Source organism: Brassica napus, chromosome C7, assembly GCF_020379485.1.
Source record: "Brassica napus cultivar Da-Ae chromosome C7, Da-Ae, whole genome shotgun sequence".
Lineage (NCBI taxonomy): Eukaryota > Viridiplantae > Streptophyta > Magnoliopsida > Brassicales > Brassicaceae > Brassica > Brassica napus.
In genome coordinates this window covers 42,834,998-42,861,773 of record NC_063450.1, presented here as the reverse complement: position 1 = coordinate 42,861,773, position 26,776 = coordinate 42,834,998, and the positions used below count along the sequence as shown (strand labels likewise).

The following is a 26,776-nucleotide window of genomic DNA, read 5'->3' as shown; positions in this document are numbered from 1 at the left end:
TTTTTACTCTAAAATAATAGAGTAATTCTATAATAGAGTTTGAATTTGCTCCAATGATACTCTATTTTAGAGTAGAAAATAGAGTGATTAACAAATAAAAAAAAATTATTCTATATTTGGAGTAAACATATTTTTCATTCTATTATAGAGAGAGAAATAGAATACCATTAAAGCATTTTTAATCTAAATTCTATTTTAGAGTGAAAAATAGAGCGGGATTGGAGATGATTTTGCAGACCAAGGAGCGAAAATCACAAATCAAAGGTAGCGAATCGGAGTTAGGGTTTTTATTGGGTCGATAAATTGGGCTTTCCTATGGGCCGATAAAAACATTTGAAATTAGTTGAAATGGAGCATTTGTTGTATTTTTTTTTTATTAGCATGACTTCTGTTCCCAAGAGCATCATCCACAATGGTGGTGCTCTCACCATTGTTCTCAAGATGAAAAATATGAAAAAATTGAAGAAGCAAGAAAGAGAAAGAGAGCATGCTCTTGTATGAGATCATGTGATACAAGAGCATGTTCTTGTATTGTCTCTAAACACAATGAATATATAAGGATAATCTTATGAAACACATGTTCTCTTGTGAATAATTTATATTTTTTTATTATTAAAATTTATTTCGAGAGACAATGGTGAGCGCACCACCATTATAGATGCTCTAAATCTCATAATCTATGCATGAATTATATCATCTAATATAAGTTTCTTTTTAAGTCAGACATTGTGGAAGCTTTTTTTAGTCTAATGGTTTGATTAAAAAATTATTAATACTTCTACATACACAATAAAAAAAAAAACGAAATTATGCCGACTAATTAAATTTCCAGGAGATCTTCGGCATGCAATAAAGAATACCAGATAGATTCAGTGGCTGATGAGGCAACATTAACTTGGTCAAAGATGAATGCCTGTTGAAGGACTGAAGTCTTTGCAGTTAACAAAAAGCTGATCAAATATAAATGAGAAAGTCATTTTTTTGGTTTGCTTATGCTTCCAAGTTCCAACTGGGATATTTGGATAATCGTAGTATTTCATATGGCATTTCTCTGTAACGAAATATAATTGTCATACTTTTTAAAAAAAAGGATTTGTAAAGTTTCTCGTGTACCTCACTCAATAAACATTATCTACCACTAGGTCCACTACTAACTGCAACTATACATTTACACACAAAAATAAGATAAAGAGTTCAAAGATCATATAAACACCACCAAGAACTCATCTTTTGGAGACAACCACTAATATCAACATCGACATTGACACGACGATCTTGAACCCTGAAGTATCCCAAAAGTTCTGTTTCTCCCCAGACCCCGATTCATTCAACTGTTTTCCAGTAACCTGATCTCTTAGCTCCTTGATCGCCTTGTCTCTCTTCTCCCCCATCTGCATTTTCCATTCATCAATCACACAATAATAAATCATTTGGTTTCTCATATATAAGTCAAGTAGAGCTAAAATCCACTTTTACCCTCTGCAGCTTCCTTGTCTGGCTACGAGCTTCATGCAGACAAAACTCCAGTTTCATCACCTTCTTCCTCAACTCTTGATCTGTTCTTCTTTGTTTCTCCAACTGAATAATCATTTATAAGTTAAAAGACTGAAACTTTCCAACAAAACAGAACACAAGAATAAACAAAGACTGCACCTGAGATTCAAGTTCCTTAGTCTTGAGTTTCCAGTGACCTGACATTAACCTTATCTCATCTTTTAGCTTTGCAATCTCTTCGTCTTTCACACCCAACAGCTTGTTCATTCTCTCAACGTTCTTTGGAGAAACCTCTTCCACGAATCTCCTGAGCTCACATTCTCTGTCTTTCCCTGACTTTGCAACAGCTTCGGTTATCTCACGCTCGATTCTCGTGACTTCGTCTCTCAGCTGCTTCTGAGAACACTCTCTTGTCCGTAGATCTCTCTGAAGGTTATCAAGCTGGTGGCCGAGCTGAGTCACACGGTCTTCGTGCTCTCTAAGCACACGTGTTTTATCGTCAAGTTGTTCTGTAAGCATTGAGCATTGAAGCTGTGCGGATTGAGCAGAAGCAGCGCTTGTTTCTGCAGTTTCATTTGTTAAAGCTAGCTGCAATCTCAGGTCGTCCACTTCTTCGAGAAACTGTTTCCTCAAAAGAAAGAAAACACATAAAAGAAACATTCTTATAATGAATAACACTTTCCCCTAATACTTTAATGATTCCAAGATTATGTAGCCTCCGTGAGTGACTAAATCTAACTTATGTTCAGAAGTATTCAAACTTGATCAAGAAAACATTTAATAAAGCGGTAAGCTAACCAATCAATAACCGAGCAGGGCTTCTCCCTAACTAATTGCATTGATTGTTCAAGAAAGTAACGGTTCTTGAGTTGCATTGAGTGAAGTCTTCTGATCAAATTAGTTCATTTCATCACAAGAATTTAACTTTTCAGGCCAAAGCTAGAGAGATCCATGTTATCTAAAGATCAGATAGTTACCTTGACCCAGTTAAGATTCTAAAATCATTCAAAGGAGATCCTTTTGAATAGGTCAAGAGCTTCACTAGACATTTATTATATAATAAACTTGAGATAGAACACAGTCAACTTTCCACACTCAGCTTCATCTAATTTTACTGAAGATCTTAAAAAGGGCCATAGATTCATTATATACCAAAGTATAATGATTAGCTCAGAAAGTTGAAACCAACTAATACTCTTTCAGTAACCATTTAACAACACTTAACAAAGACCCAAACTTTTTCAGACTAAAATATCAAATTCGGAGTCTTTAATATTATAACTCAAAAGCAAAAAGGGTATGTAAAAGTTAAAACCTTTGTAGCAGCAGATGTTGAAGCCTCAAGCTGACAATTCCTATCTTCCAATGTCTTCTGCAATTTACAGAGCTCCCTTTCCATGTTCTTAGCTTTTGTCTCTGCTTCCTGGAGAAAACAAAACCCACAAGAAGAAACAAATCATTTCTCATCTGATACAAACAAATAAACACAAAACTGACCCCACAAAGGCACAAACCAAAGCAGCAACACAAAAAGGAAGAATCAATCAGAGAATAAACAAAAGGGACTTACTTTTCTAGAAAGGCTTTCTTTAACAAAGAATTGTTCTTGAGAAACCAAACGGCCTTTCACTTGATTTAGCTCAGCCGCCATAGACACCACGTTCCTCCGGAAACTCTCCTTCTTCCCATCCAAATCTCTCAGAAGCGGATCCACCGCCGTTTTGAAGGAATCAGACATCAGGGCTTTGTCGGATCTCTCATAAAATCGGTGAATCTGTTTTAAAGCATCAGATCAAATCTCAGAAACTCGTAAATGAAGAAGAGGATATTCAATGCATGTGAACAAATCTTAAATTATTAACATACAAGAAAACAAAGAGTGGATCATTAAAGTGATGAACTTTAATTAATGAAATCGAATTTAAAATATATTTCTTCAGACAGTGAGAAGCAAACAAAACAATCAAAGGAGTTCAAAAAAGATTGTGACTTTACGAATTCGTGTAGAAACTAAAGATGGGGAGAGAGAGTTCACAGCAGGAGCTTTGTTTTCTCGGGAAAATTCGTCAAAGAGGAAATCAAAGCTTCATGTTAATTTTCTTTCGTGACAGAGGAGAGAGAAAGGAAACACGCAGTCAATGAGTTTCAAATAAATGAATTTGGCTTTTTTTAATGTCTGAAAGAGACATACAACTGGAAAATGTTAAATTATTATTATTTTCTTCAGTTTTTGATTTTATTTTCCACTAATTACGGGTTGAGAGTTTATTTGTTTTATGAATTAATAAAAGGGACTTTTTTGAACTTCACTGAAAAATGATTTCCCTCCGAATCCCTCGATATTTGCAAACCACATCAGAGAAAGACAAAGTGGGAAAAGCAGAATTTTCTGTAAAAAAAATCAATATAACTCTAGAATTTGACCCAAAAAAACTCTAAAATATTAGTTGAAAATGTCCAAATTTTTTTTTTGTTTGGCCTAATACTGTTACATTTTATTATCAGTACGAAAGATATATTTTTGGTCTGGTGGAGGGTAGAGATTATGTCTTGATAAATGATTGAATAAAACGTTAATTTACTGGAAACTATGACCGTAGAATTAATTGTTTTTGTAAACATGCAAAACATAACTGTTCATAAACACTTTGCATGCTTTGGTTCATAGCTGGAAGTCTTAAAAATGAGTGTAATGAGGCAAATTGGTTTTATCCACACGATAGTATTCCACGAAATGCATTAATTAGTTGGAGCAATTAACGAAAAGTGTTATTTTCACATATTCCTTTTGTACTTAATCATTTCTTAACAAAATCATTCCACGTTATTTTTCTTAATCATTTCATTTTTGTGAATATAATAATGTTTTATGTATATGTTTGTTTGTAACAAAATAATAAATATTTGTTACTGCCAAGTGCGCATGAAAATGTCTCATTTTAATCGAAGAAACATAGCGACATAACATAAAAGGGAGAAGATGGTACCCAAAATAGTTGGTTCATTAAATTAATCTTATAAATAGGAAAAATGTTAGGAATATTATAATCAGATTATTAGTTGGATCACGCAGGGGTGGCTGTGTTTAAGGGACAATGTCGACACAAGAGACAAGGATAGAAGAAACGTGGAAAGGGAAGAGCGGGTATTAGGTTCGGATTTTAATACGTTCGGTTATCGGTTTGGTGTTTCCGAACCTCTAGAACTCCAGAAGTCAGACAAAAAGACAACAGCATGAGCCGTTTTTCTTCTTTGTTTTGAACAGAAACGCAAGTATATATTACTGTGCTCAAAAATATTACCGTGTAAACTTCAAAAGCTTACAGAATTATGAAAAGTAGTTCTTTTCTTGACTTTCATGTGAACTTTATATATGAGGTGTAACGCGAGACTTTGTTGATACGGTACCATCAACTCAAGGAAGCCATTCACCTAGCTGCCATTCTTTATTCTTTATTCACACCTATTCTTTGAGCTGTATCAGTAACAAACATTTACTCTCTCTCTTAGTAATGAGAAAAAACACACATATTAAGAAAATTATTTTTTTTGTCTAAAATTATAAAATAATTATATTTAATCAATTACAAAAATAGATTATTAAATATAAATAATTACACAGTTTTTAATAAAGTTAAAGTTACCTAGAAAGTTGAAAAAATCCTATATATTGGAACATCAAATTTTTTTTTGGAACATCTTACATTTAGGAACAGATTGAGTATATGTTATATTAATACAATAAAAACTCTACAAATCAATAATATCGAGGCTATGATATTTTATTAATTTACAAATTGTTTTATTTTATGGATTTTTGTTTTGTTTTAGAATATTTCTTTTATAAAATAAAAATATTAATTGATTTTACCAGATATAAATTAATCCAATTTTTAAAATTCGACTTTCATGTTATTTTTATTGTATTATTTGGTGTATATAAAAAATATTTTATAAAAGTTAATCGTGGTTTAAATATAATTTTACTAAATATTAGCAAAATATATTGAAGTGTTAAGAAAACAAAGAGATAATTATGTTGTGAAATAAAGAAGTTGTAGAATTGTTTGTTTGTACTTTTTTTTTGTCGACGCTCATCTTCTTAGATCAAGTGGTAGTTGGGCATGAGTCGTTCTGAAGAGACGCTCTGTCCGGCTGGGTCTGATCTATATGAGAAAAGAGTACACCACTATTTCTCGTCTCTTTCGCAAGACAATCCGCACACAAGTTCCTGGATCTGGGTATGTGGTCAATGCTAAAAACTGAGAATTCGGCCTGTAGTCGTTTAAAGGAGACTAGCTCAGAGGCAAACGCTGGCCAGTCGGTAGGATTTGCAATCATGTCTACCAAGTCGGAACAGTCCGTCTCTATACGAATCAAGGTGCAAGGTAGGTCTCGCAAACATGTCATCGCCCATATGAGTCCTTCCATCTCAGCATGGAGAGGCGATAGGCTTTTCCGGCATCCTTGGAGGCCAAATCTCTCGACTCCCATTTGATCCTTGTAAAACCACCCTAAACCACCAACTGTGCCATTCTGAGTCCATGATGCATCGATTTGACAGGTCGGGCGTTGAGGGTCCGTATATATACAAAATTATTAATTTATAACTTTAATGAGACCATATATTTACATACAAATTTCTAAAATATTATTATTTTATTATTTTATCGATTTGTGTCATATTTTGAATCAGTCCAACTTGGGAACGAAAAAATTTATTAATTTATAATATTTTTTTAATTTATCGAATACTAATTTATATAATTTTGACTGTGTTGTGTTCCGTTCCAAAATTGGAGTTGATGTTTTGGTACATGGTACTATGTTTCATCACAACAACATACAACATCAGTAAAGTACCATTGATTTGTTTTTTAGTCGCTGCGGCAGCTAACAAAACGGACGCAAAAAATTTCAGTGACACTGTTGCCGTACCTTTTTGAACGCTGTCCATGGACGCAGCAGCGATCATGAAACGAACAGGGCCAATGTAACTTGATTCTATGTTTCTTTCCGTTGATTCTTGCAAACATAGAAAAGTCTAGAGACTATTCGTCAAACTCCTTATTGGGCCGTAATACAAAACCAAAAAATATTCGCTGGCCCGTTTGGTGCAGAATGAGGATAGACCCGCTAATTACTCTGTTCTTATCGAATCACATGGCCCAATATCCAGGAAAATAAACCACCATGTTTCGGTAAAAACTAAAAAGCACCTAATCATATCGTTTACTGGATCAGGGAAGCTAATCATTCTCCCGTGCAATGGAAGGGCCCAAAACGTTAATCCAACCTGGTACGGGGATGCAAACCAAACCGTCACATGTTAGCGAGGGAGCTTGTAGCGGCGTCATGGCATTGTCTATGGACCACATCGATCTCCGATGCGTTGTACTTGCTAAAATAGTGTCTTCAAAAATTATCGTAAAAGTACACATTTCAGCTAATGATTAGGGTCGAGGGAAGTATGCAAGTATTTTACTTTTCTTTTTCGAAAAGTATAAAGCAAAAAGTTCAAAAGAAACATAGACAGAGATCCCGATGTATCCCATCACAGCCGCACATCTCGAAAATGTAACGCCACGATATCAATCTAAACCGTTAAACTAAACTAACCATTATTTCTGCTATAAAAGTTTCCTTTTCCGCAATTAGCTACATCATTCTGTCGCATTAACATTAGAGAATCCACAAAGACAAGACTCACTTCACTTCCATCTGCCTTTGAATCTCCGATGCCGTCAACGACTAGTTGGTGGCCGATCCGCTTGGCTTCATCTGGATCCGAGCCGGGATGGTTTTCAGGAGTTAGTTACGGACGGTGGCGCTGGCTGAGCTGGAGTCGACCGGAGCTGAGTTTCTTGTCCGTGATGGTGGACGACGTTGTGTGGAAAGTAGTGGTGGCGTTCGAGTCTGTGGCTTTGGTCTCGATGCTTGGTTTCTTCTTCCTCTTCTACGGCTGCACCGTCTGAATTTTGAATTTCACTTAGGATTTTGTTTTTATTTATTGCCGTAGAGTTTTGGGATTTCTTTTTTTGCTTAATTTTATCTTCCAATTGGTCTGTTTCCACCGTACGCTAGTGGTAAAACAACGGCGGAGATACTGATGCTGTTGTTCAAGGATGCGCGTGATGTTCACTCGTGACTCGCCGTAGTTTGTTTTAGTTTTGATTTCTATTTCTGAATGATCATATCATGTCATGTTTGCCCAAAAAAAGACTGATCATATCATGTTATGTTTTGGTAGTTAGTGTTCAAATCCAACAAACCCCGAAAAGGAAAAATTGTTCATCAATATGATTTCATTTTCTTTTATAAATATTTAAAAAAAAAAAATCAAAATAGGAATAGTCTTCGACTTTGAGATATTTGTTAATTTGAAATGGTAATCAAAATTTTATTCAACGATTAGGTAGGAAGTAGGAACCTAATCACTCTTCAAGCAAAAATCAAATGTTAAAAAGGACCACGCGGGAAAAAATACACAAAAGTTTGTTTGATTTGGGCTAATGGGCTTGGGCCGTTTAAAACAAACAATCGTGAGCTTCTTCCTCGTTTTCGGTTAAACGACGCCGTATCCATCAGAAACCCCAAGTCTCTAGCTAAGGAAGAAGACTCGTCGGCGCCTGAGACTGTTGCAAGAAAAAAAAGCTCCGATAATGGCGTGGATGCAAATGATACAGAGCGCGAGATCTGTTCTGAGGAAAACTCAACCTTTTTCGACTCCAAGCCTCGCTAGATTCTATTCAAAACCAGCTCCTTACGCAGGTAACCGACTTTTTCATTTCGATTTTGCTTCTTCGCTTATGTATCGATTCGTTACTTCAGAGCTCCTTAGGCTTCGAATGCTAGTCGAAATAATTAGTGGGTTTTCACTGTTTCCAGTTTTTATAATCAAAAGGAATCATTTTTATCACTCTGTGTATCGTTTCATTTTCAGTGATTGTAGTTTGCAGAGACATCTCTTGGATCACATTCTCTTTTTGATATATTGTGATTTTTGCAGTGAAGGTTGGGATTCCCGAGTTCTTGAGTGGGATTGGCGGAGGAGTTGAGACCCACGTTGCCAGGCTTGAAGCTGAGTTAGTTGATCTTTCCAAACTGCTCGTGACTCGTACCCTCAAGCTCAAGAAGTTTGGCATCCCTTGCAAACATGTAAGTATCGAGTCTCTGTTCTGCTCTACGGTTTACAGAGCTTTCAGTGGGCGTTTCGTTTTATTCTGGTAATAATATATGTTAGGAATGAAATAATCTGATACCTTGAACTTGTTCCCGTTACGTACTTTAGTGGAAGTGACTACTATACAAGTTAAGGAGAGAAAAGGAGAAAAAAGTTGATTTCTTGAAATTTTCATGCACAAAGAGACTGATAGAGATGTGTATAGTTCCTATTATCGGGTAGTCTTGGTATCATTTCAAAAAGCATGACATGTAGGCTTGTCCACAGTTTCTGTCACTCACTAAGACATCGCTCATTTCAATTAAATGAACAACACCATCAAATGTTTTGATATGTTGACTTAAAATTTTTATGTTTCATTCAAAACAAAAAAAAATCTTCACGTTAACAACTATATTTGGCTCGATCATGATTTTTTTTTTTTGACAATTTTAATTTTTGGTTTTGCAGAGGAAGCTGATACTGAAATACAGCCAGAAATACAGGCTAGGGCTATGGAAACCAAGAGCTGACGCTATAAAGGCGTGACTGGATCATATTGTGATAATGCGTGTGGTTTTGCTACAAAAATGAGTTGTTCTCAGAATGATCTTAGGCATACCAATGTTGCCAATCACTTGAAACTCAGTTCTTATTTTTCTGCATTTTCATGTACTTCGTTATCTCCATGGGTCTAGAAACAATAAAGCCCTGTTTGAATAATCCCGACGGGATGAGTCAGCTCTACTGTTTAGAGCCTTGGGGGCCAATTGTCATGCTTCCGGGTTCGACGCCAGCCGGAGGCGAACTGCTCATCCCTGTCACAAAAGCGGGTACTGGGCCTTCGGGCTCAGGACATACCCTCCCGGGTGAAGCCGGCCCGCTGCCTGACCGGGCCCAGGGAATGACCCGCGAAGCGGGGAACCCTGGATTATCAAAAAAAAAAAAAAAAAAGAATAATCCTAAAGCAGTAATGTTTTTGAAGTGGTGGATGTATTTTATTTGGCCTCCTCTCCCTGTATCAAGACTGCCTTCAAAATTCCCTTTTTTACCGTGACAAATATGCTCAGTTTCATTCTAATACTAAATCGCCTGATAGATGCTGAAATATTGAAACGTTGCCCACAAGGTTTACATGATATGAGAGTCCAGTCTTGTGTGTTCGATTTGGGCTTGGTTCAAGTTATGACTTCGTTGAGCTCAAGGGTCTAGTTTACGTATAAACTTTTAGTTCTTGGGGCTCACAAATTGATTGGTGTCCCAGTTGTTAAGAGCCGAACCATTGTCCAGTTTTGTCTTCGTGGTCAACCAAGAGACTCGATCCACCAAGTGTCTTAGGCATATTTTACAAGTCGTTTATCATATCCTCCAATCTAATCTTTGATTTCTGAACTTTCTGCACAAACAAAAAGAATGCAAAAGTTATCAATATATTTTGATGTTTTCTGCACTTAAAGAAAGAGAATGCTAATTAGGGTCTGCCTTACGCTGTACACCCCCGATTGTAGATGACTGGAAATGACACGGTCGATATTTTTCGATGGTCGATCAGAGGTTCTCAGAATACTTTCGATCGCCTTAGACCAACAACCCAAGAACACCAACGCTCCTATCAGATATCACTCTAGGCTTTTCAACCCGAAAAAGCAATAACCGATAGTTAGTTCGTCCGGACAAGGACTAATATCATATGAAACTCGTACTTTAAAAACATTCTTTATATATCATTCAAAAGCATCTTACGAAATTTGTTATATATAACCTCGAGGTTTTCGGTCAACAAATCTTATACATAAGAAATATCAAAACGACTTTGCAAGGATGATAAAACTACCGCTGGCTAATGTTGTTCCTTCCAGTCCTAGAGTAAGGTCTCCTGTCTACTGGTTATCTGCGTCACAAATGAGTCATGAGTAACTAGTTTGCTCAGTGAGCCTAGTCCCACACCCAACGTATATTAATAATATCACAAGCAATCAACTCCATTTGTATGCAGTGGAAATATATTCCATAACTAATAAAAATACATATATAAGGTCTATCATTCCATCGATGTGAATCTTATCTTATACCTCGCTTCCTATTCCCGTCTTCCATATCACTCATATAATCATACATATATATATGCTAGACCCGAGAAATCACAAAGGCTAAACGAGTCTAGCGAGTTAGCATCACCATCATCGTCGAATGTCCAATATGAACATCCGACACTGCATCGTCATGCAATACACGGTCTCCTGGGTGCTCTCCATCATCTTGTCTTCATGACCTGGTTCCATTCGCAGGACCAGTCACGGTACTAATCGTTAAATTATTACTTGAGAACAAGTACTAAGGCTTGGGATGAACCTCAAAGAATAAATCATAATAATTTTGAAGTGTTTACATAAGTAAGTAAACATCTAACCATTCAATATAAATTAACGACTTACTTATCAAACAAGCATAATCAGTAATTTCAATCAAGCAACACTTAATCCTAAAACTCATCAATCATCTATCTAGATTCACCTTTAAATCCATGAGATTGGCTAAGGAAGACTAGACTCGAGCTCAAGCTAATCACACTCGGCTTCTGGAACATTCTCGAATTAAAACCACCACAACGATCCGGCTGATCCGACCACTCCATCTGTACCAATAACAGAACGGTTGGAACAAAGGTTAATCAGTCCGGTTCAACCCCAAGGTTCAAAATTCAGGACAACTACTAAGACAAGTTCAAGGCAGCTTCAGTTCGGTTCAAACATAAATCGTTTCAGCTAAGTTTTCTAGATGATAGGGGACCATGAACTGAACTAATATAAATCCACACAAGGGATTAAGAAATTAATCCAGAGAGGAAGATCAACAACTAAGCCAGCTGGTTACAATCTAAACTGATCTGGATCAAAAGGCAAAACAGTTTACTGGTTCAAATCAAACACTGTTTGAACTCAACTGATACACCACTTTAAGATGAAGCCACGCCAAACCTGATCAGTACCACATCAAGACAAGGTTGGACTCAATCAGAACAAATCTGAATCGCAGTCAATCCAACAGAAATGCTCACATAAAAATTATCCACACAATAACTTACATCTTTACCGATTAAAATCAAAGGCTGAAGAACATGAGTGATTTTCAACTTCAGGACACCAAATCTCCAACTCTTTACCACCCAAATACTCACTGATTTAAGTCACAAGATGGTGAGAAATGGTCGTCCAAGATCACTTCTCTTTCCTGATTTTTTCTGAATTTTTCAACCAATATTTCTCACAGTTTTTTCTCTCATCTTTCTTTCTTTCTCTCTGAATTTTCAGTCTGGTTTTGGGCTTAATGAGCTCGCCCAGGAAGACCAGAGGTTAATAAATGAGAGGATATCAGCATAGGAAGAGTCAGCAAGAAAGGACAGAATTAAGAGACAAGTGGTGAGCTGAATCACACTTTCCCTTCCATGACATAAACTCATTTCCTTCCCATGACATAAACTCATTTCCTTCCCATGAAGAAACATCAAGCAGCTGGTGACTTGTACATGATTTTTTAATGAATCAAGCAGACATGTAAGCAGGTGCACGTCACATGACTGGTCCAGAAAGCAAGCAGGTGAAAATCATGTGCATCGCACATGACCGACCAAGCATCTGAACGGTCTTTTCGGGCAGTTTTCAACCAACGTTTCTAGTCCGTCGAATCTAGTCTTGCTTTCGGATAAAATCGTCCAGCTTAAATATAAATCGTCCATTTTAATTAACACTCGGTCAAAACTATCAAGGGAAGGTCTATCGACCACAAGACAGTCCCGTCGAGACAATAATCACTGGGTCGATTTTTATTTTTAATTGTGGTCGAACCAACTCCAAACTGGTCGAGCGGAATTTTTCTCAACCAAAATCCTATTCGTCGTGAGGGTCTTTATAGCCTTTGTGATGGTTGTGGTTTTAAGTGTTACTAGAGATTGATCTGTACGTTTGTGTGGGTGTTAGTTTTTACCTTTTTATAAATTTGTTTAATGACATTTCTAAACACATAAGTTATTTGGATATTTCTAGGTTCCTAAAAACCTATCCGGACCCGGAAGGATCCAAGTCCGAGCCCCGTCCAAAAATTATAATATCCGAACAAAGTTTAATTTTAAACTCAAATATCCAACACCCAAAAAAAAACGATCCGGACCCTGAAGATTTCGAGTCCGAACCCTGTCCAAAAATTTATAATATTCGAATAAAATTTAATTTCAAACCCAAAAATCCAATACCTAAAAAAACTATCGGTACCTAAATGCCTATGTCTAACTGATTCTATAAGAAATAAAAAAAATCATTAACCGATTGAATTCTTGTCATGAATGAATCAATTTCATTCAAACTTTTGAAATTATTTTAATTAACACGTAAAATAAATGTTGTCGAATTATTATGTTAAAATTAATTGTCTGATCTTTCTCTGATCAGAAACAAACTCCATACAAATGATAATTTTTAGTTTAATATTTTTTAAATGATCATTCTTAATTATATACACTTTCCTCTCATTCTCGATTAATAGTCTCTTTTGTTCATTTCAGATTAAAAATGGCATTGGAGTGTGTTCTGTCTCAAAACTTAATTTTTTTAATATAAGAATGGAAATCAAAAGTTTGCAGCAATCAAGGTAACGATAAGCATCTCAACTCTATTATCAACAAAATGAGTATTTACAAATCTGTTCTTTCTATGTCATATCTTTATGAAACGATTTAACGTACTTTAATAAAAAAACAGAAATGGAGAGGGAAGAAGAAAAAAGATAAACAAAACAAAGGAATCTCTGTCGTTCAAAAAAAAAAAAAGAACAAAGGAATCTTCTCGTGTTTCAAAAAAAAAAACAAAGGAATCTTTTCTGCTATAAACTACGAGCAGAACCGTACATAAATGAAAACAAGTGGTATCCTTAGTTATTCTCTGATTCTCTCGCACATGTTACTCAAATTGCTATTTTGTTTTTTTTTTGTAGCTTTGAAGAAATCATATCCATTGGCTAACAAATAATGATGCAATAGCTACTCCACCGAGGGAAAAGAGGATCAACTACTCTGTGATTCAAATTGGGTATTTACAAATTTGTTTTTATGGCTTGACCATTTCACATATCTATTTTTTTTCTAATAACACAGCATATTAATAACCTATCTACAAACTTTTTGCAAGTCTATTACATAAAAACTAGGTTAAGATCCGCGCCTTGCGCGAGATCAACATTATATATATAAATTATTTTATGTATTAAATATTTTTATATATTATGAAATAATAAATATATATTAAATAATTAAAAGTCAGTAACTATTAAATATATAATTAAATTGGTGCGAACATATAAATCAATTTTATTAATCAAAAAAATATTTTTTTTATATTTGATAGGATATGTTATTAAATTTAAATGATACTAACATAGATAATATATTTTAGTATATTTTTACTATTAATGTCTATTAAATGATGATTTCTACTCATATAGTTTTTTTGATCATTTGTATCTTTTATAGAAAAAAATTAAATTACAGATAACAAAATTTTCATTGTGGGATTAATAGTTTTATTAATTTATAATTTAAAAAAAAATAAGTTGTCAATGATCGTTCAAAACTTTTATCACAAAAATTAATCAAAGTAAATTTTGAAACTAAAATATTGTATTTTATATGGTTTATAGTTTAATTAAAAATGATATATATATATTAATCTTAATAATTAATTAAATTAGACTTCTTACTTATATAATTTTTGTAATCATTTGTATTTTGTCATAACAAAAATTTTAAACCATGGATCATAAAATTTGAATGTGAGATTTTTAACAGTTTTAGTAATTTATAGCCGTTTGTAAAAATTCAAAATATAACATATAAATAAAAATCTTACTTTTTATTATATGGTTATTGTGGTTGTTTAATTTATTTAATAGTTCAAAATTAAACAAATATGATAGAAGATACACTATTTTTTATCAAATATTTATTATTCATAATCATTAATTGTCATATATACTTTAGCCACATTAGGCAATTCCGTAAATTTTATTTAAGAAAATAATAAAGTACATTAATGATAAATTTATTGTTAGTTTAATAAAAAACTTATTATATAATTAGATGAACCAACATATTTCTCTAATGATTCTAAGAATCATTCTAATGATGACATGTGGCTACAAAAAGAAGTTGTAATGTTTCTCAAATAATATATAGGGGATTGACTATCTTATATACATGTTAAGTTTTTTGGGTTTTTAATTATATTAATTTTAGGTAACTTTATTATAAAGAAGACTTAGCTACAAAAAAATCAAATAAAAATGGATCAAATATGATATTTCTAGGTGATATCCAGCTTCAGAAAAATGTGTCTAAATAAGTTCAACTAGTTGGTTGTCCGCGAATTCGCGGATATAAATATTATAAGAAAAATATATATTATGTATATAATGTCATAAATTTTGAATAACAATTATAAACATTAAAAAATATAATTTTTAACTTCAATTAGTTTGAAAATAAATTGTAAAGTTTCTATAAATTTAATGTAAAAATAACTAATGAATATTTAGTAATAACAAATGCTTGTGGAATTATATATGTAATTATCACATTAACTTCTCCAACATATATTATGCATCTTCTTGGGTCTCTTCTTATTTTTCTCGTTATCATTTCGTTCTTTTTACTAAATTTTTGCTAATGTTTTTCTAACTTTTTACATATTTTTGTCAAATATTTATTTCTTTCTCTAAATAGTAATACAAAACATACAATCAACGAACCAAAATTCCATCTTAGAATTATTTTCAATCATAAAATTATTTTATTCACTATATTATTTGACTTAAATGCAAAACATTTTTTAAATCAAAGTTCTCACATGATCCGTTAATATACAATCTTTCCAATCTTCAAAGCCTAATTATTTATCAAACATATATAGACATTATAAGAGATTAGTAATTGTTATAGATACGACTATATTTTTATATGAATATGAAATATCTATAAATTGTTTTATATTCATTATTTTATGTAGTATATAAATACAAAAATAATTGATCAAACATTAGTACACTTTCTATATTTTTGAAAATTAGCTACCATTAATTATGATTTGTAATATCATTTAGATTATTTGGCAAGTGATAGTAATTAGTTTTATATTTGCCTTTTATTTTAGATATAATTAAAATAATTAATTTTTTAAAAAAGTTCCATTTATTATATTGTGTAGTTTATGAATATAAAAAGTGAATTAATCAAGCGTTAATATCCTTTATATAATTTCAACAATTAGTTACCATAAATCAATATTTGTAATATAATTTAGATTTTTGAGCAAGTGATATTAATTGGATCTAGATTTTTTATTTCAAATCTAAATTATCGACCAAGCAAATTATAAAAAAAAATCTTAAGACTTCACAAATGATCGATATGTAAGCAAAATTCATTTAACTGACTTCTAGTTTAATATATAGGAGAATTTTTATTTTTTATAAATGTTTTATAAATCATATAAATAATTTAAAATTAAGATAAAATAATTTTGTAAGCCATGATAGATAATTTTATAAATGCTTTATTTTTTTATAAATGACTTATAAGTCATGACATTATAAGACATTAATAGTTATTATAATTCTATATATATGAATATAATGTTTTATATAAGAATATGAAATCATTATATCGATTTCTAGAAATTGTGTTCTACTAATTATTTTATGAAGTATATAAATATAAAAAGAATTAATCAAATATTATTACACTTTCTATAATTTTGACAGTTAGTTACCATAAATTATTATTTGTAATATCATTTACACTATTTGGTAAGTGATATTAATTAGTTTTAGACTTACCTTTTATTTAGATCCAATTAAAATAATTATAAATTATATATTATTCAACCAATCAAATTATAACAATTTTCTTAAACTCTCTCTATGATTGATACCTAAGCAAAAGTCACTTAAATGACTTTTTATTTAATATATATGAAGATTTTGATAAAAAGCAAAAAAATAAAACTATTATAATTTAATTTTTAAAAAATTTAAATGCAAGCAAAGATTTACCCGTGCTTAGCACGGAGTGATAATACTAGTTATTATATTATAATAAATGAGTTTTACACTCTCCTAAAGATGTCCACATCAGCAAATCCTTTATATTTATGGATTACACTTTCATGTCCGGTTTGGTTATTAAATACATATGTTTATGATTTTATCATGTAAAAAGCCATTTGCAGGTTTGTCTTACTCGTATTTTTTTTGCATCTCATGCTGTTTCTATGCTTTTGGCTGGTATTTGAACATTTTTTTGTGTTAGGATTTGTGAGATACTAATTTTCTATTATCTAAATATTTTATTGTGAACAGAAATTTAGAAACATAAGGTTTCAACCGGAGATTTCAAAAGTACCAGTATATACTTTCACATAATACTTTTGTGCTTTCCCTGAGCTATGTATGAACCACACATGCGTCTAGAGAATTAGTCACTCTTTAGAAAGGCTAAAGTCTTGAAGGCAAACAGGCTACAAAAAGACATGTATCTTTGTATAATTGTGTTTCTTTCTTTCAAAGGAGAACCTCAAGTGAAAAAGATGACATCGATGGACATGAAAACTTCAGAAATTTTTATGCTCCACTGCATAACGGACCTGAATCTTTCTTTCCTAATTTTTTGAATTATTTTTGTTAATAGTGTTGCTTATATATTAACTTTGTCACTCTTTATCAGGAGATTTGAAATCGGTTAAAGTCCAAGGTTTCATATGGAAGCTAAAAAAGTCTCCATGAGCGGATTCCGGTAATCTTAACACCTGCAAAATTGCCATAAACTATCCTTCTTTCTCTGCTTTCTACCCAGAAAGAGTATTATTCCTATGTATCATGACATGCAGTTACAGATTGAAAACAGGACTATAACTGGGACAAGAGCTCTTCCTCAATGCCATCACCAAAGCAATGCAATGACAAATTTACATCAGCCAATTTTGGTCTCGAGACAAACTGTGAACCAGACTGACTCTGCTTCAATATCTAGGAATCTGAGTCTATCTAACTTTGTGCTTGTTTCTATTCGAGTACAGTTAAAGAAATATTTTATCGCTTCTCTCAAATCTTCTCTTGCATTTTCTCACAATCATGTCGAGGAAGAAGATCGTGTTGAAGAGTTCCGATGGTGAGTCTTTCGAGGTTGATGAGGCAGCTGATCTTGAGTCTAAGACCATCGCCCACATGGTTGAAGACGACTGCGTCGACAACGGAGTCCCGCTTCCTAACGTCACGAGCGAGATCCTCGCTAAGGTGATTGAGTACTGCAAGAAGCACGCCAAGGCTGCTGCTTCCAAGAGCGAGGCCGTTGTTTGAATCGAGAACTGTCAGAAACTAGTAAAAGAAGACGAGAACTTGTCGGTGGATCGAGACAAAGACGTTTATTAGATCAGAGAACGTTAAGTCGGTTTACAAATGAGGAAATGTGCGGTAGAAACAAATCGGCGAAAACTAGTTCGCCGGAAAATACAAATCGGCGATAGAAAGAGAAATGAAACCTAGTTCTAGCCGCCGAAAGTAGGTGTGGTCGATTTCGGATCTCCTTTTCGTCGCCTATTGCTTTCTTTATATAGTTGGTCCGACCTTTCTGACCTAAATTGTCTTCTCCTCTGTGGGTTTTGGCCCGTCGGGCCTTCGGATAGATCGCTTTATTAAGCCGCTCAGGAGAGTATTTTTAGTCGACCCTTTGTGTCGACTAAAAGCATCCAAGAGCCGGTTTAATACTCTGTGCCGAGCCGGCGATCCTGACTCTGACGGGCCGGGCCTATCTAACTGATGGGTCTTATGGGAAGATGTAATCCAATCCCTACAGTAAGTCCCCCCAGTTCGCTAGTGAATGGTGCGACCAATCTTAGCGAATTTTAGAGGCAGATCCAGAAGTTAAATGGCTCGGCCGACTGAATTGACGCGTCGTCGTTCGGTTGGCTACTCAATTTGAAGAATTAGAGAATTTTTACTTCTTAGTCAGCGCATTGCGTCGAGTTGACGCTTCATTCCGATCTGTCGTGTCTTACATGGATTGGCAGTAAGGTATTTGACGCAACAGTAAGGTCTTGAAAATGGCTCCCTCTAGTTCTAGCTCAATAAGAAGGCTTCTCCTAATCCTACAGTCGAAATCTGTCTATCCCTAGCATAGCACCGATTTTGTCGTGAAGTAAGGTATTTGACGAGAGGCGACGAATCAGCTATTGTCGAGGTGGTCCATGTCCCATGAGAATCAGTTGATGAGCTCCTACTCTGAAACATGGCCGAGCAAAAGGGATGAAGCGGGTCGTGTCCGAGCAAAATAATATGCCGAGGAAGTTATTGATGTGTCATCAGGCTATAACTCGGCCAATTCCTTGTGTCTTTACTCGGTATGAGATGTGTAAAAACAGAATATTTGTGCTATTCATCCTTTAGCACTGTCAGAGCACTAAGACGGTGATGTCGTTGGCTCGTGCCGAGTAAAGCACGAGACTGTCGTATGGTGTTGAACCGCTGCATCTCGGGGTGTCTTCTTGAAGAAAAAGACCCGTTAGAGAGCTTAGTCGTCAAGGCCATGATGACTTGTTGAGCTTATTGAGCTTAATATGACGAGAGACGCAGAGAAGCTGGTGCCGAGCGAGTGCTCGTGATATCACGCTTTGAGCTGACGATTGCTGCATTTTCACAAGGCGACAAGCTCGAGTTCCCTTTGTCGGCAATGTTTACGTTTTTAATTTATCTTCATAACTGCGCCGAGTAAAAGAAGAAGAACATTTTTCATTAGGCTTCAGCTCTATACTTTCTTTGGCCTCAAACCGACATGTTTGATCGAGCATCAAAGCCGATTCGTCGCCTCTCGTCAAATACCTTACTGTTGGACATGGGCTTTGCCCCCAACAAGGCCTATAAGATAATGGGCTTAAGAGGAGATCACTAGGAAACCTTAGACCTCTTCGTTCTATAAATAAGGAGGTATCCCTCCTTTGAGAAGGATCATTTTTGTCTCTTTTCCATCTTCTCTCTATTTCTAGAAAGAGAAACACCTCTCCTAGGCACTTGTGATCCCTTTGTTGTAGAACTACGATTGGCTTAATCCCCTTTCGGGGTACATAGGCATCACATCGCCGGGTCCAGCCATAATCATTAAACCTCTTTTTACTCTCTTCAAAATAGCTCCATCCAGTTCTAGCTCAATAAGAAGGCTTCTCCTAATCCCACAGTCGAAATCTGTCTAACACTAGCATAGCACTGATTTCGGTACAAACAGCCGTCGATGGTGGGGGTTCCTACGACGATGACCCCAAGGCTTGGGATGCTCAGTTTATGAAATCGATCAAGCTACCCTCTTTAAACTCATCCTAGCTGCTAATTATTTGAACATCAAGAACCTGCCTGACCTTACACGCCATACAGTGGCTGATATGATCAAAGGCAAGACTCCAGAAGAGATTCACACAACCTTCAACATCGAAAACGACTTTACACCTGAAGAGGAAGAGGAGGTGCGCATGGAGAACAAAAGGGCTTTTGAATGATGTGTGTGAGAGAGGTTGTCGTTGAAGCGAACCAACCAGTTTCTCGCTTTATGTTGTTTCCTTTTTCTGTATGTCTGATCAGTGTGGATGATGTCTTGGAGTCTCTTTGTTTTCTTTTCTATATTCATGACTATGTTCGACCTCCACGTGCTTTTATTTTACGATTATGAACTAATGGTGAGTGCGTGCTTTTAGTGTCTTAAAAGAGTGATGTTGGTTTGCCTTGCACAAAAAAAAGAGAACAAAAGAATCTGAATTGTATCTTTGCGTAGAAACATACCTCAAAACTAAGTATGTGTCCAGAGATTCAGAAAAATAACAAAACAATAACATAAAACAAACATACAACTCTACAAGGCTACAATTATTAATCAATATCTAATCAATATCATACGACTTCATTTATTTCAGTCTTGGTGCTAATCTACCTAATGCTACTTATGAATAAAAGACAAAGACAATGTAACCTCCCGAGTTGTGATATATGGAAGAGCTTAAGAGAATTGATTTGGCTACCTATATCATCAAAGTGCGCTTACTTTTTGCGGCACACATCCGTTTAGAAATCCAGAGTTAAGCGTGCTTGAGCTAGAGTAGTGGACGGATGGGTGACCTATGATTCCCGATAGCGTGCGAGTGAGGTCAAAGCACGGGAAAAAGTCATGTGGTGATTGCAGTATCAGTAAATAATGATTTCGAGCCTTGGAAAAATTTACGGACCGACAGTTAGAACGGGATGGGGCCCACGGGCCGAGAGAGCGGGCGTGGGTGGCCCATTAGCCATGGACGGTCGGAGCGTTATAAATGGTATCAGAGCTGGTTAGCCATCTTAGTTCTGATCCGTGAGGCATCTTGGGAACTGTCGTGGGGTGCAACGAGGACGTTGCGTTCTTTGAGAGGGGGTGAATTATAACATCCCGAGTTGTGATATATGGAAGGGCTTAAGAGAATTGATTTGACTACCTATGTCATCAATGTGCGCTTACCTTTTCCGGCACACATCCGTTTGGAACTACAGAGTTAAGCATGTTTGATCTGGAGTAGTTGAATGATGGGTGACCTGTCGGAAAGTGATTAGCGATGCGTGCGAGTGAGGCCAAAGCACGGGGAAAGGTCATGTGGTGATTGCAGGGTCAGTAAACAGTGATTTCGAGCCTTTGAAAAATTAACAGACCGACAGTTGGAACCGGATGGGACCCACATGCCGAGAGAACAGGTGTGGATGGCCCATTAGCCGTAGACGGCCGGAGTATTCTAGACACCAAAGCGGTATATACCGTTATTATGTTTGATTGAATTCATTTTAGGTGTTACATATATTCGATTGATTGTTTCTATTGAATAGAAGGGTTTGTAGTGGAAAAGAGTGATAGAGTTTACAAATCCCTAACTCTTTTATTGAACAGTTACAAAAATGATAAGCGAACAACTTTGAGCTTGACTCCGGCTAGATTCTCATGGCGAGCTTCACCTTCATCACCGATCTTATGGCGATCGGGTTAAGATGACTCATGGCGTCAATCTACAGCAGCATCAAAGCATAATCTTCCTCTTCCTCTGTTCTTCATTGTTATACTCTTTTCCATCTCACGAGACGCTTCAATCCTCCGTAACAGCAAAGCTTCTCACTCAGCCAGAGTCTTCTCAACCATTCTTCATTTGGCCACGTCAGCCTCGTTGCTTTCAACACCAGACGATTAAACTTGACCAACCTTTGATTCTTTTTTCCATCCTCTGCCTTTGATATTAGATGTCTATCAATACTTCCCCCTTTGAAAATAAGCTTACCCACAAGCTTATATGTTAAGAATTGAGGTGTGGAAACCACTGACACAAGCCAAATGTTTTCCAGAGCTAGATTGAACACATCTTCCTCAAATTTCCAACAAGATGGTGGAGCAAACACAGGAGAATTAATCCATTCTCCCAACAATTCATTGGAAGCCTCTGAAACAATAGAAGTGCCACTGAACCTTCTAGAATCAATCTCAGAGAAAGAAGCAACATTGTATTTGCCAAGAACTTGCATCTCCTTGCTTTATGAACATCATGTGTCATATATGGCTGAGTCTGATACAAATGTACCTGTCCATCCACCTTTGTACTCACTTCTCTATTTACGTATTTGTAGAACTTCTTCCATTGCTTCTGTTGATGTATCAAAACCTGCCCTTGTTGTCTCTTAACGTGTATCACTATAAAGTCCCTTCTTTAAGTGATTGATGATTCTCCACTCGTACCATCTCATGTATACATGGTTCTATCTTTTCCCTTTGTTCTCTAACAATTTTCTTGAAAAGATCAGACTTGCTTGTTAATGTAAACCAACAAATCATTACATTCACCATCAAAGAGCAACCATGTACTCTCATGTACACTCACTCCCTTGAAATCAAGTTTGACCTCAAGCTTGAGCTGAGCATAATCAAGGAATCACTCTCACGACAAGACCCACTTTGCGGCAACTCCAAACACCACCACTGCCAACTAACGTCACTCAATTCTAGAGAATAAAGAAGTGAGTTAATGGCCTTCTTCAGCAAGAGAATATCCTTGGCTCTACGAATCTGATCATCCAAGGCTGAAACAGCACTATTATGCAAATATGCTGAACACTCCAAAGTACATAAGGTGAAAACTTAGAAGGTTTGATTTTTGGAGTTCCTACATTGAACTGATGTATGAGTTAATGCGACCAGATCATATTTTTTTCTTTCTGTGGTTTACTTTTTTCACTTTTATCTTAAGTGCGCTAAACTTTATTTTCACTGTTAATTTTTGGCTTGCATAGAATTTGACTATATTTCTTTTTATTTGTGTGGATTGATTCTTAATTTTTATATCATTAAATTATGTAAAATTTACAATGCAATATTTATCACTAACATATTTTTACTTAGTGTTGATGTTGATTAAACTGAAATTTGACTAGGTTAATATTGCATTGTTTATTGTTTATTGGAATTGTTGTGATATATTTTTTGAAATATAGAGTTATTTTGAATATTAAATGTATGTTAACACCGATAAAAACTTGTTGCACAATAAAAGTATATATATAATATGCGTCAGATCAAACAAACACAAATATACAATTATACACACATATATATATATATATATATTTAATATGTTAAAAGAAAGAATACAATGGTAATTTTTTAATTTGAAAGTAGTTACGAAAGACAATTCCAAATATATGTGCATATGAAACCACCATCGGTTACAGGAACAGCGTATTCTTCATGACTTGTTACATGTTTGTTGCAAAACATTTTGCAAGCTTCTTCACAAATAGTCATATCTGCTTTTTTGGCTACTTTCATGCAGTGAATCGAGATGCAGTGTTTGATACATTTTTCACAATTGGTTGAAACACAACTTTGTGCCGAGAACATCACTGTACATATAGCTACAATCATGAAAATAATAATTGATTTTTTACAAGTTTGAGTCGTCATAATGTATATTATTAGAACAAATATGAAATTCTAGTACAGTGATTTTGATCGTGAAAAGATGACTCTTTTTTGTAATATTGTGTTAGTCTTGGTAATTTATATAGTAAATTAATGATGACTATTTTTAACAGTTTGTTTTAAATGTTTAGTTGTTGCTCTGTTTTAACGTATATAAACCGAATAAGTTATGTGAAACTTATCTGTACTTTCTTATGTTAGTTATCTATCCTGTTTTTCTTATAACAATATAAAATATATCATTTATAACTATTATAGTTGTATTTTAAATGATCTCATAGTATTTATTTTATGTCTAAACTCACAAAATTATGGTTTTATTTTGAAATCCTCAAATGACAATTTTCTTAGAAAATATATTGTTTTAAATTAGAAAACAAATTTAAATTTTTTCCTCCAATATATGGAAAAAAGAACTTAAGAGTCAAATCATGAAGAAAATGGCTCTGAGTGCAATGTCTTTGACTATTTTTTCAGTTACTCTTTTCACTTCTTTTGCTTAGTAACAGTTGTGTTTACCACGGTTTCTGTTTTTTTCAGGCTACGTTGTGGGGTGGTTATCTGACCCTAAACCCTAAACCCTAATCCCTAAACCCTAAACAGGTTGACTTGTGGAACAAGGAAATGTCTTAATATAATAATGCCTTTCGCATTGGCTTGAGAACATCGAACCGGTACCGGATATGAGCACCAGCTACAACGTCCCTGACGCGATAGCAACCATGAAAGTCCATCCCCTTATGACCAGAAGACTACCTGGTAGGCCGAAGCGTGCAAGATACTTGTCCACCGGTGAGTTTAAAGTATGATGAAAAATATATATATATACATAAATGTGTAATATTTTGTCTGATTATCTAAATAGTTTCAATGGAATGGATGAAATTGCAGAAACCAAGGAAAAAGGAGAAACGACACTGCACACGTTGCCTTGGGCATGGGCATAACCGCGCCACGTGTAAGAACCCAATATAAAACACCAGGGCTATTTATGGTAAGCTAACCGAGCATGCATGAACTTATATGTAACGAAACACGAGTTGCTAATACACCGTGCTTGACATTGCAGTAGAAAAGAAGCTGCACATTTTGGATGTAAGAAGACAGCTCCTCGGATTAGCATCGGCTGCAAGACTTGGCAATGTTTTCCCAATGTAATAAAAATGCCAAGGGTGAAAAACCTAAGACTTTAATTTTCCTGCAACATGTTTGGCGATGGTGTATTGCGTTGATCGTGTGAGTCCGCACACCATACGTCTATGTAAAATATTCTAATTCTGGGTTCGCCGATGGTGTATTGCGTTGATCTTGTGAGTCCGCACACCAGTCGGGTATGTGAAATATTATAATATCAAATCAGTTGTGTTAAATTGGTATAACACTGAAGTATGGAAGATATCCATATATTGATCAGATAAGATAGACAACCATTTAATACGGACTGGGTTAGACCACCATGTTTTAAAGAAGCAACATACTCCAAGGGTTTTCGAACAGTAAGCGCATTATGTAAACCGCTAAAATGGTTGAGTGGGCCCCACGTAGAGCTTCTTTGAAAAGCTTCTAAGCACTATTTAACACATGTGAAACACCACAAAACCTAACAGCAGCCCCAAAAAAAAGGGAAAAAAGAATAGAGGCTTAGATCTAGTTTAAATGGCATGAGAAACATCAGGGGGTGAGTCAAGCACAACGGCAATGGAGCAGAGCAATGAAAATCACGCGAGAGAAGTATTATGCGACTGTGGGAAAGTGGCGATAATCAGACAGGCGTGGACAGACGCCAATCCTTGTAGACGGTTTTATAGATGCAGTGCTGGCTGGAGAAGCGTCTGTGACTACTTCACATGGCGTGATGTGGAGAAACCACGGGGTGGCAAAAGGCCGCTCTGCTTGAAGCACGAGATCTAATTAAGGCTCAAGAGAAAGAATTGGAAAGGCTACGAGAACAACAGAATCGGGGGATAGAGAGGCGAGAGGAAGGCAGAGACGTCGGAAGCCAGGGAGTAGTGACGGAGCTTGAAAAGGAAATGGAGACCATAAAAAGGGAAATTAAGGCAAGTTTCACCATCATACTTGTTTCTCTTTCTCCGGCGGTCTGTATTTACTCCTTCTCGGCGGAACAACTCACCGGTTTTCTCGCCATAATCGGAGCCGTCTGCCTCCCGATTTCTTTTACTGTAGTGACGGTGAGTTTTCTCCCAGATCTTATCTTCTTTGAGTCCGTCAAATCTTGTTATCTCATTAGTTCCCTTCCGTTTTTGGTTTCAGCTTTTTCGATCTCCAAAACAATTGAAATAGATCTTCATATAAAGCCTTGAAACTTGTTAAATGGGTAGACCTCCATATATAGATATAACGGAAAACAAACAACCTCAAACAGGGAGCAAAGAAAATAGAGAACAGGAAGAAAACAAAAGCATATAATTTGAAAAGTAGCGAGTTAGAGTGAAATGACGAACAAAAGTAGTAAAGAAAAAGTTAAAGTTACACGCGATAATTTTTCTTAAACATCCACAAAGGGCCCGAAAACTAAAGTCTATTTTCATCCATGGATCCGTATCTAGAAACTTAGTCGTCTACAAGCTCGCCATGACAGTGCTCATACATGTCCACCGCCAGCTACTCAGCTCGCTGCCGGATACCAACCTCATTGACAAGGCGAACCTTCTCCGAACCCCCAACAGCATGTGCTTCCATGAAAAGAAGGGAAAGGATACCCGTGTTGGCACGGACAGATGCTTGGGTGACATGGGTGTTCCTGATGAATGATAAAGGCACGAGCAAAAAATTGGTCATAAGGTCGTTGCGACTCACATGTCGGTTATGGGAACATCTCACATATAAATTCAAGCTGGGGCTTTAGCCTTGAGGCACGACGAGCAGAAGCAGTGCAGTCAAAAACCGTGAGTGTGCGCAAGCGCAAATCCACAACCAACCCAACGCACCGATTCTTATCAATGTTAAACGGAGAATACAAGTAGTCAATATCCTTCAACCATTCCTTCCCCAGCTCATCGCACCTCACGGTGACAGAATTAACAAGATCTGAATTA

The 26,776-nt window shown here is 35.5% G+C and overlaps 3 protein-coding genes, 1 long non-coding RNA gene and 1 pseudogene across 5 annotated transcripts; 3 read left to right on the top strand and 2 right to left on the bottom strand.

The window, feature by feature from the left end:
• Positions 1-1,054: 1,054 nt before the first annotated feature.
• LOC106348711 (nuclear envelope-associated protein 2) lies at positions 1,055-3,670 on the bottom strand. 2 transcript variants are annotated; one of them, XM_013788504.3, is made up of 6 exons: positions 3,490-3,670; positions 3,065-3,268; positions 2,810-2,917; positions 1,654-2,115; positions 1,477-1,578; positions 1,055-1,391 (listed from the first exon to the last, which is right to left on the bottom strand). In XM_013788504.3, exons 2-6 carry the CDS (start codon positions 3,230-3,232, stop codon positions 1,224-1,226), a joined length of 1,008 nt encoding a protein of 335 aa, XP_013643958.1. In that variant the 5' UTR covers positions 3,233-3,268; positions 3,490-3,670; the 3' UTR covers positions 1,055-1,223. The 2 variants fall into 2 exon arrangements, with proteins under 2 accessions (XP_013643958.1, XP_048617889.1); XM_048761932.1 differs by having other exon boundaries at positions 3,530-3,598.
• A 3,301-nt stretch (positions 3,671-6,971) lies between these two features.
• Positions 6,972-7,733, top strand: BNAC07G28560D. Its single transcript, XM_013791844.3, has one exon. It carries the CDS (start codon positions 7,233-7,235, stop codon positions 7,467-7,469), a length of 237 nt encoding a protein of 78 aa, XP_013647298.1. The 5' UTR covers positions 6,972-7,232; the 3' UTR covers positions 7,470-7,733.
• Positions 7,734-8,056: 323 nt separating this feature from the next.
• Positions 8,057-9,379, top strand: BNAC07G28550D. Its single transcript, XM_013791843.3, has 3 exons — positions 8,057-8,265; positions 8,504-8,652; positions 9,128-9,379. Exons 1-3 carry the CDS (start codon positions 8,157-8,159, stop codon positions 9,203-9,205), a joined length of 336 nt encoding a protein of 111 aa, XP_013647297.1. The 5' UTR covers positions 8,057-8,156; the 3' UTR covers positions 9,206-9,379.
• Positions 9,380-9,518: 139 nt separating this feature from the next.
• Positions 9,519-13,873, bottom strand: LOC125589631. Its single transcript, XR_007325806.1, has 3 exons — positions 11,742-13,873; positions 10,144-11,634; positions 9,519-10,052 (listed from the first exon to the last, which is right to left on the bottom strand). It is a non-coding gene; the product is annotated as an uncharacterized LOC125589631 (long non-coding RNA).
• Positions 13,874-15,897: 2,024 nt separating this feature from the next.
• On the top strand, positions 15,898-21,083 carry LOC106352171 (annotated as a pseudogene).
• Positions 21,084-26,776: the final 5,693 nt, after the last annotated feature.

Excerpts from the sequence above, each read along its gene's own strand:
- LOC106348711 (XM_013788504.3), bottom strand. The coding sequence starts at position 3,232 with ATGTCTGATTCCTTCAAAACGGCGGTGGATCCGCTTCTGAGAGATTTG. Across the intron at positions 1,579-1,653 it reads CTAAGGAACTTGAATCTCAG|TTGGAGAAACAAAGAAGAAC; the intron begins GTGCAGTCTTTG and ends ATGATTATTCAG. Across the intron at positions 1,392-1,476 it reads AGACAAGGAAGCTGCAGAGG|ATGGGGGAGAAGAGAGACAA; the intron begins GTAAAAGTGGAT and ends TGGAAAATGCAG.
- BNAC07G28560D (XM_013791844.3), top strand. The coding sequence starts at position 7,233 with ATGCCGTCAACGACTAGTTGGTGGCCGATCCGCTTGGCTTCATCTGGA.
- BNAC07G28550D (XM_013791843.3), top strand. The coding sequence starts at position 8,157 with ATGGCGTGGATGCAAATGATACAGAGCGCGAGATCTGTTCTGAGGAAA. Across the intron at positions 8,266-8,503 it reads AAAACCAGCTCCTTACGCAG|TGAAGGTTGGGATTCCCGAG; the intron begins GTAACCGACTTT and ends TGATTTTTGCAG. Across the intron at positions 8,653-9,127 it reads TTGGCATCCCTTGCAAACAT|AGGAAGCTGATACTGAAATA; the intron begins GTAAGTATCGAG and ends TTGGTTTTGCAG.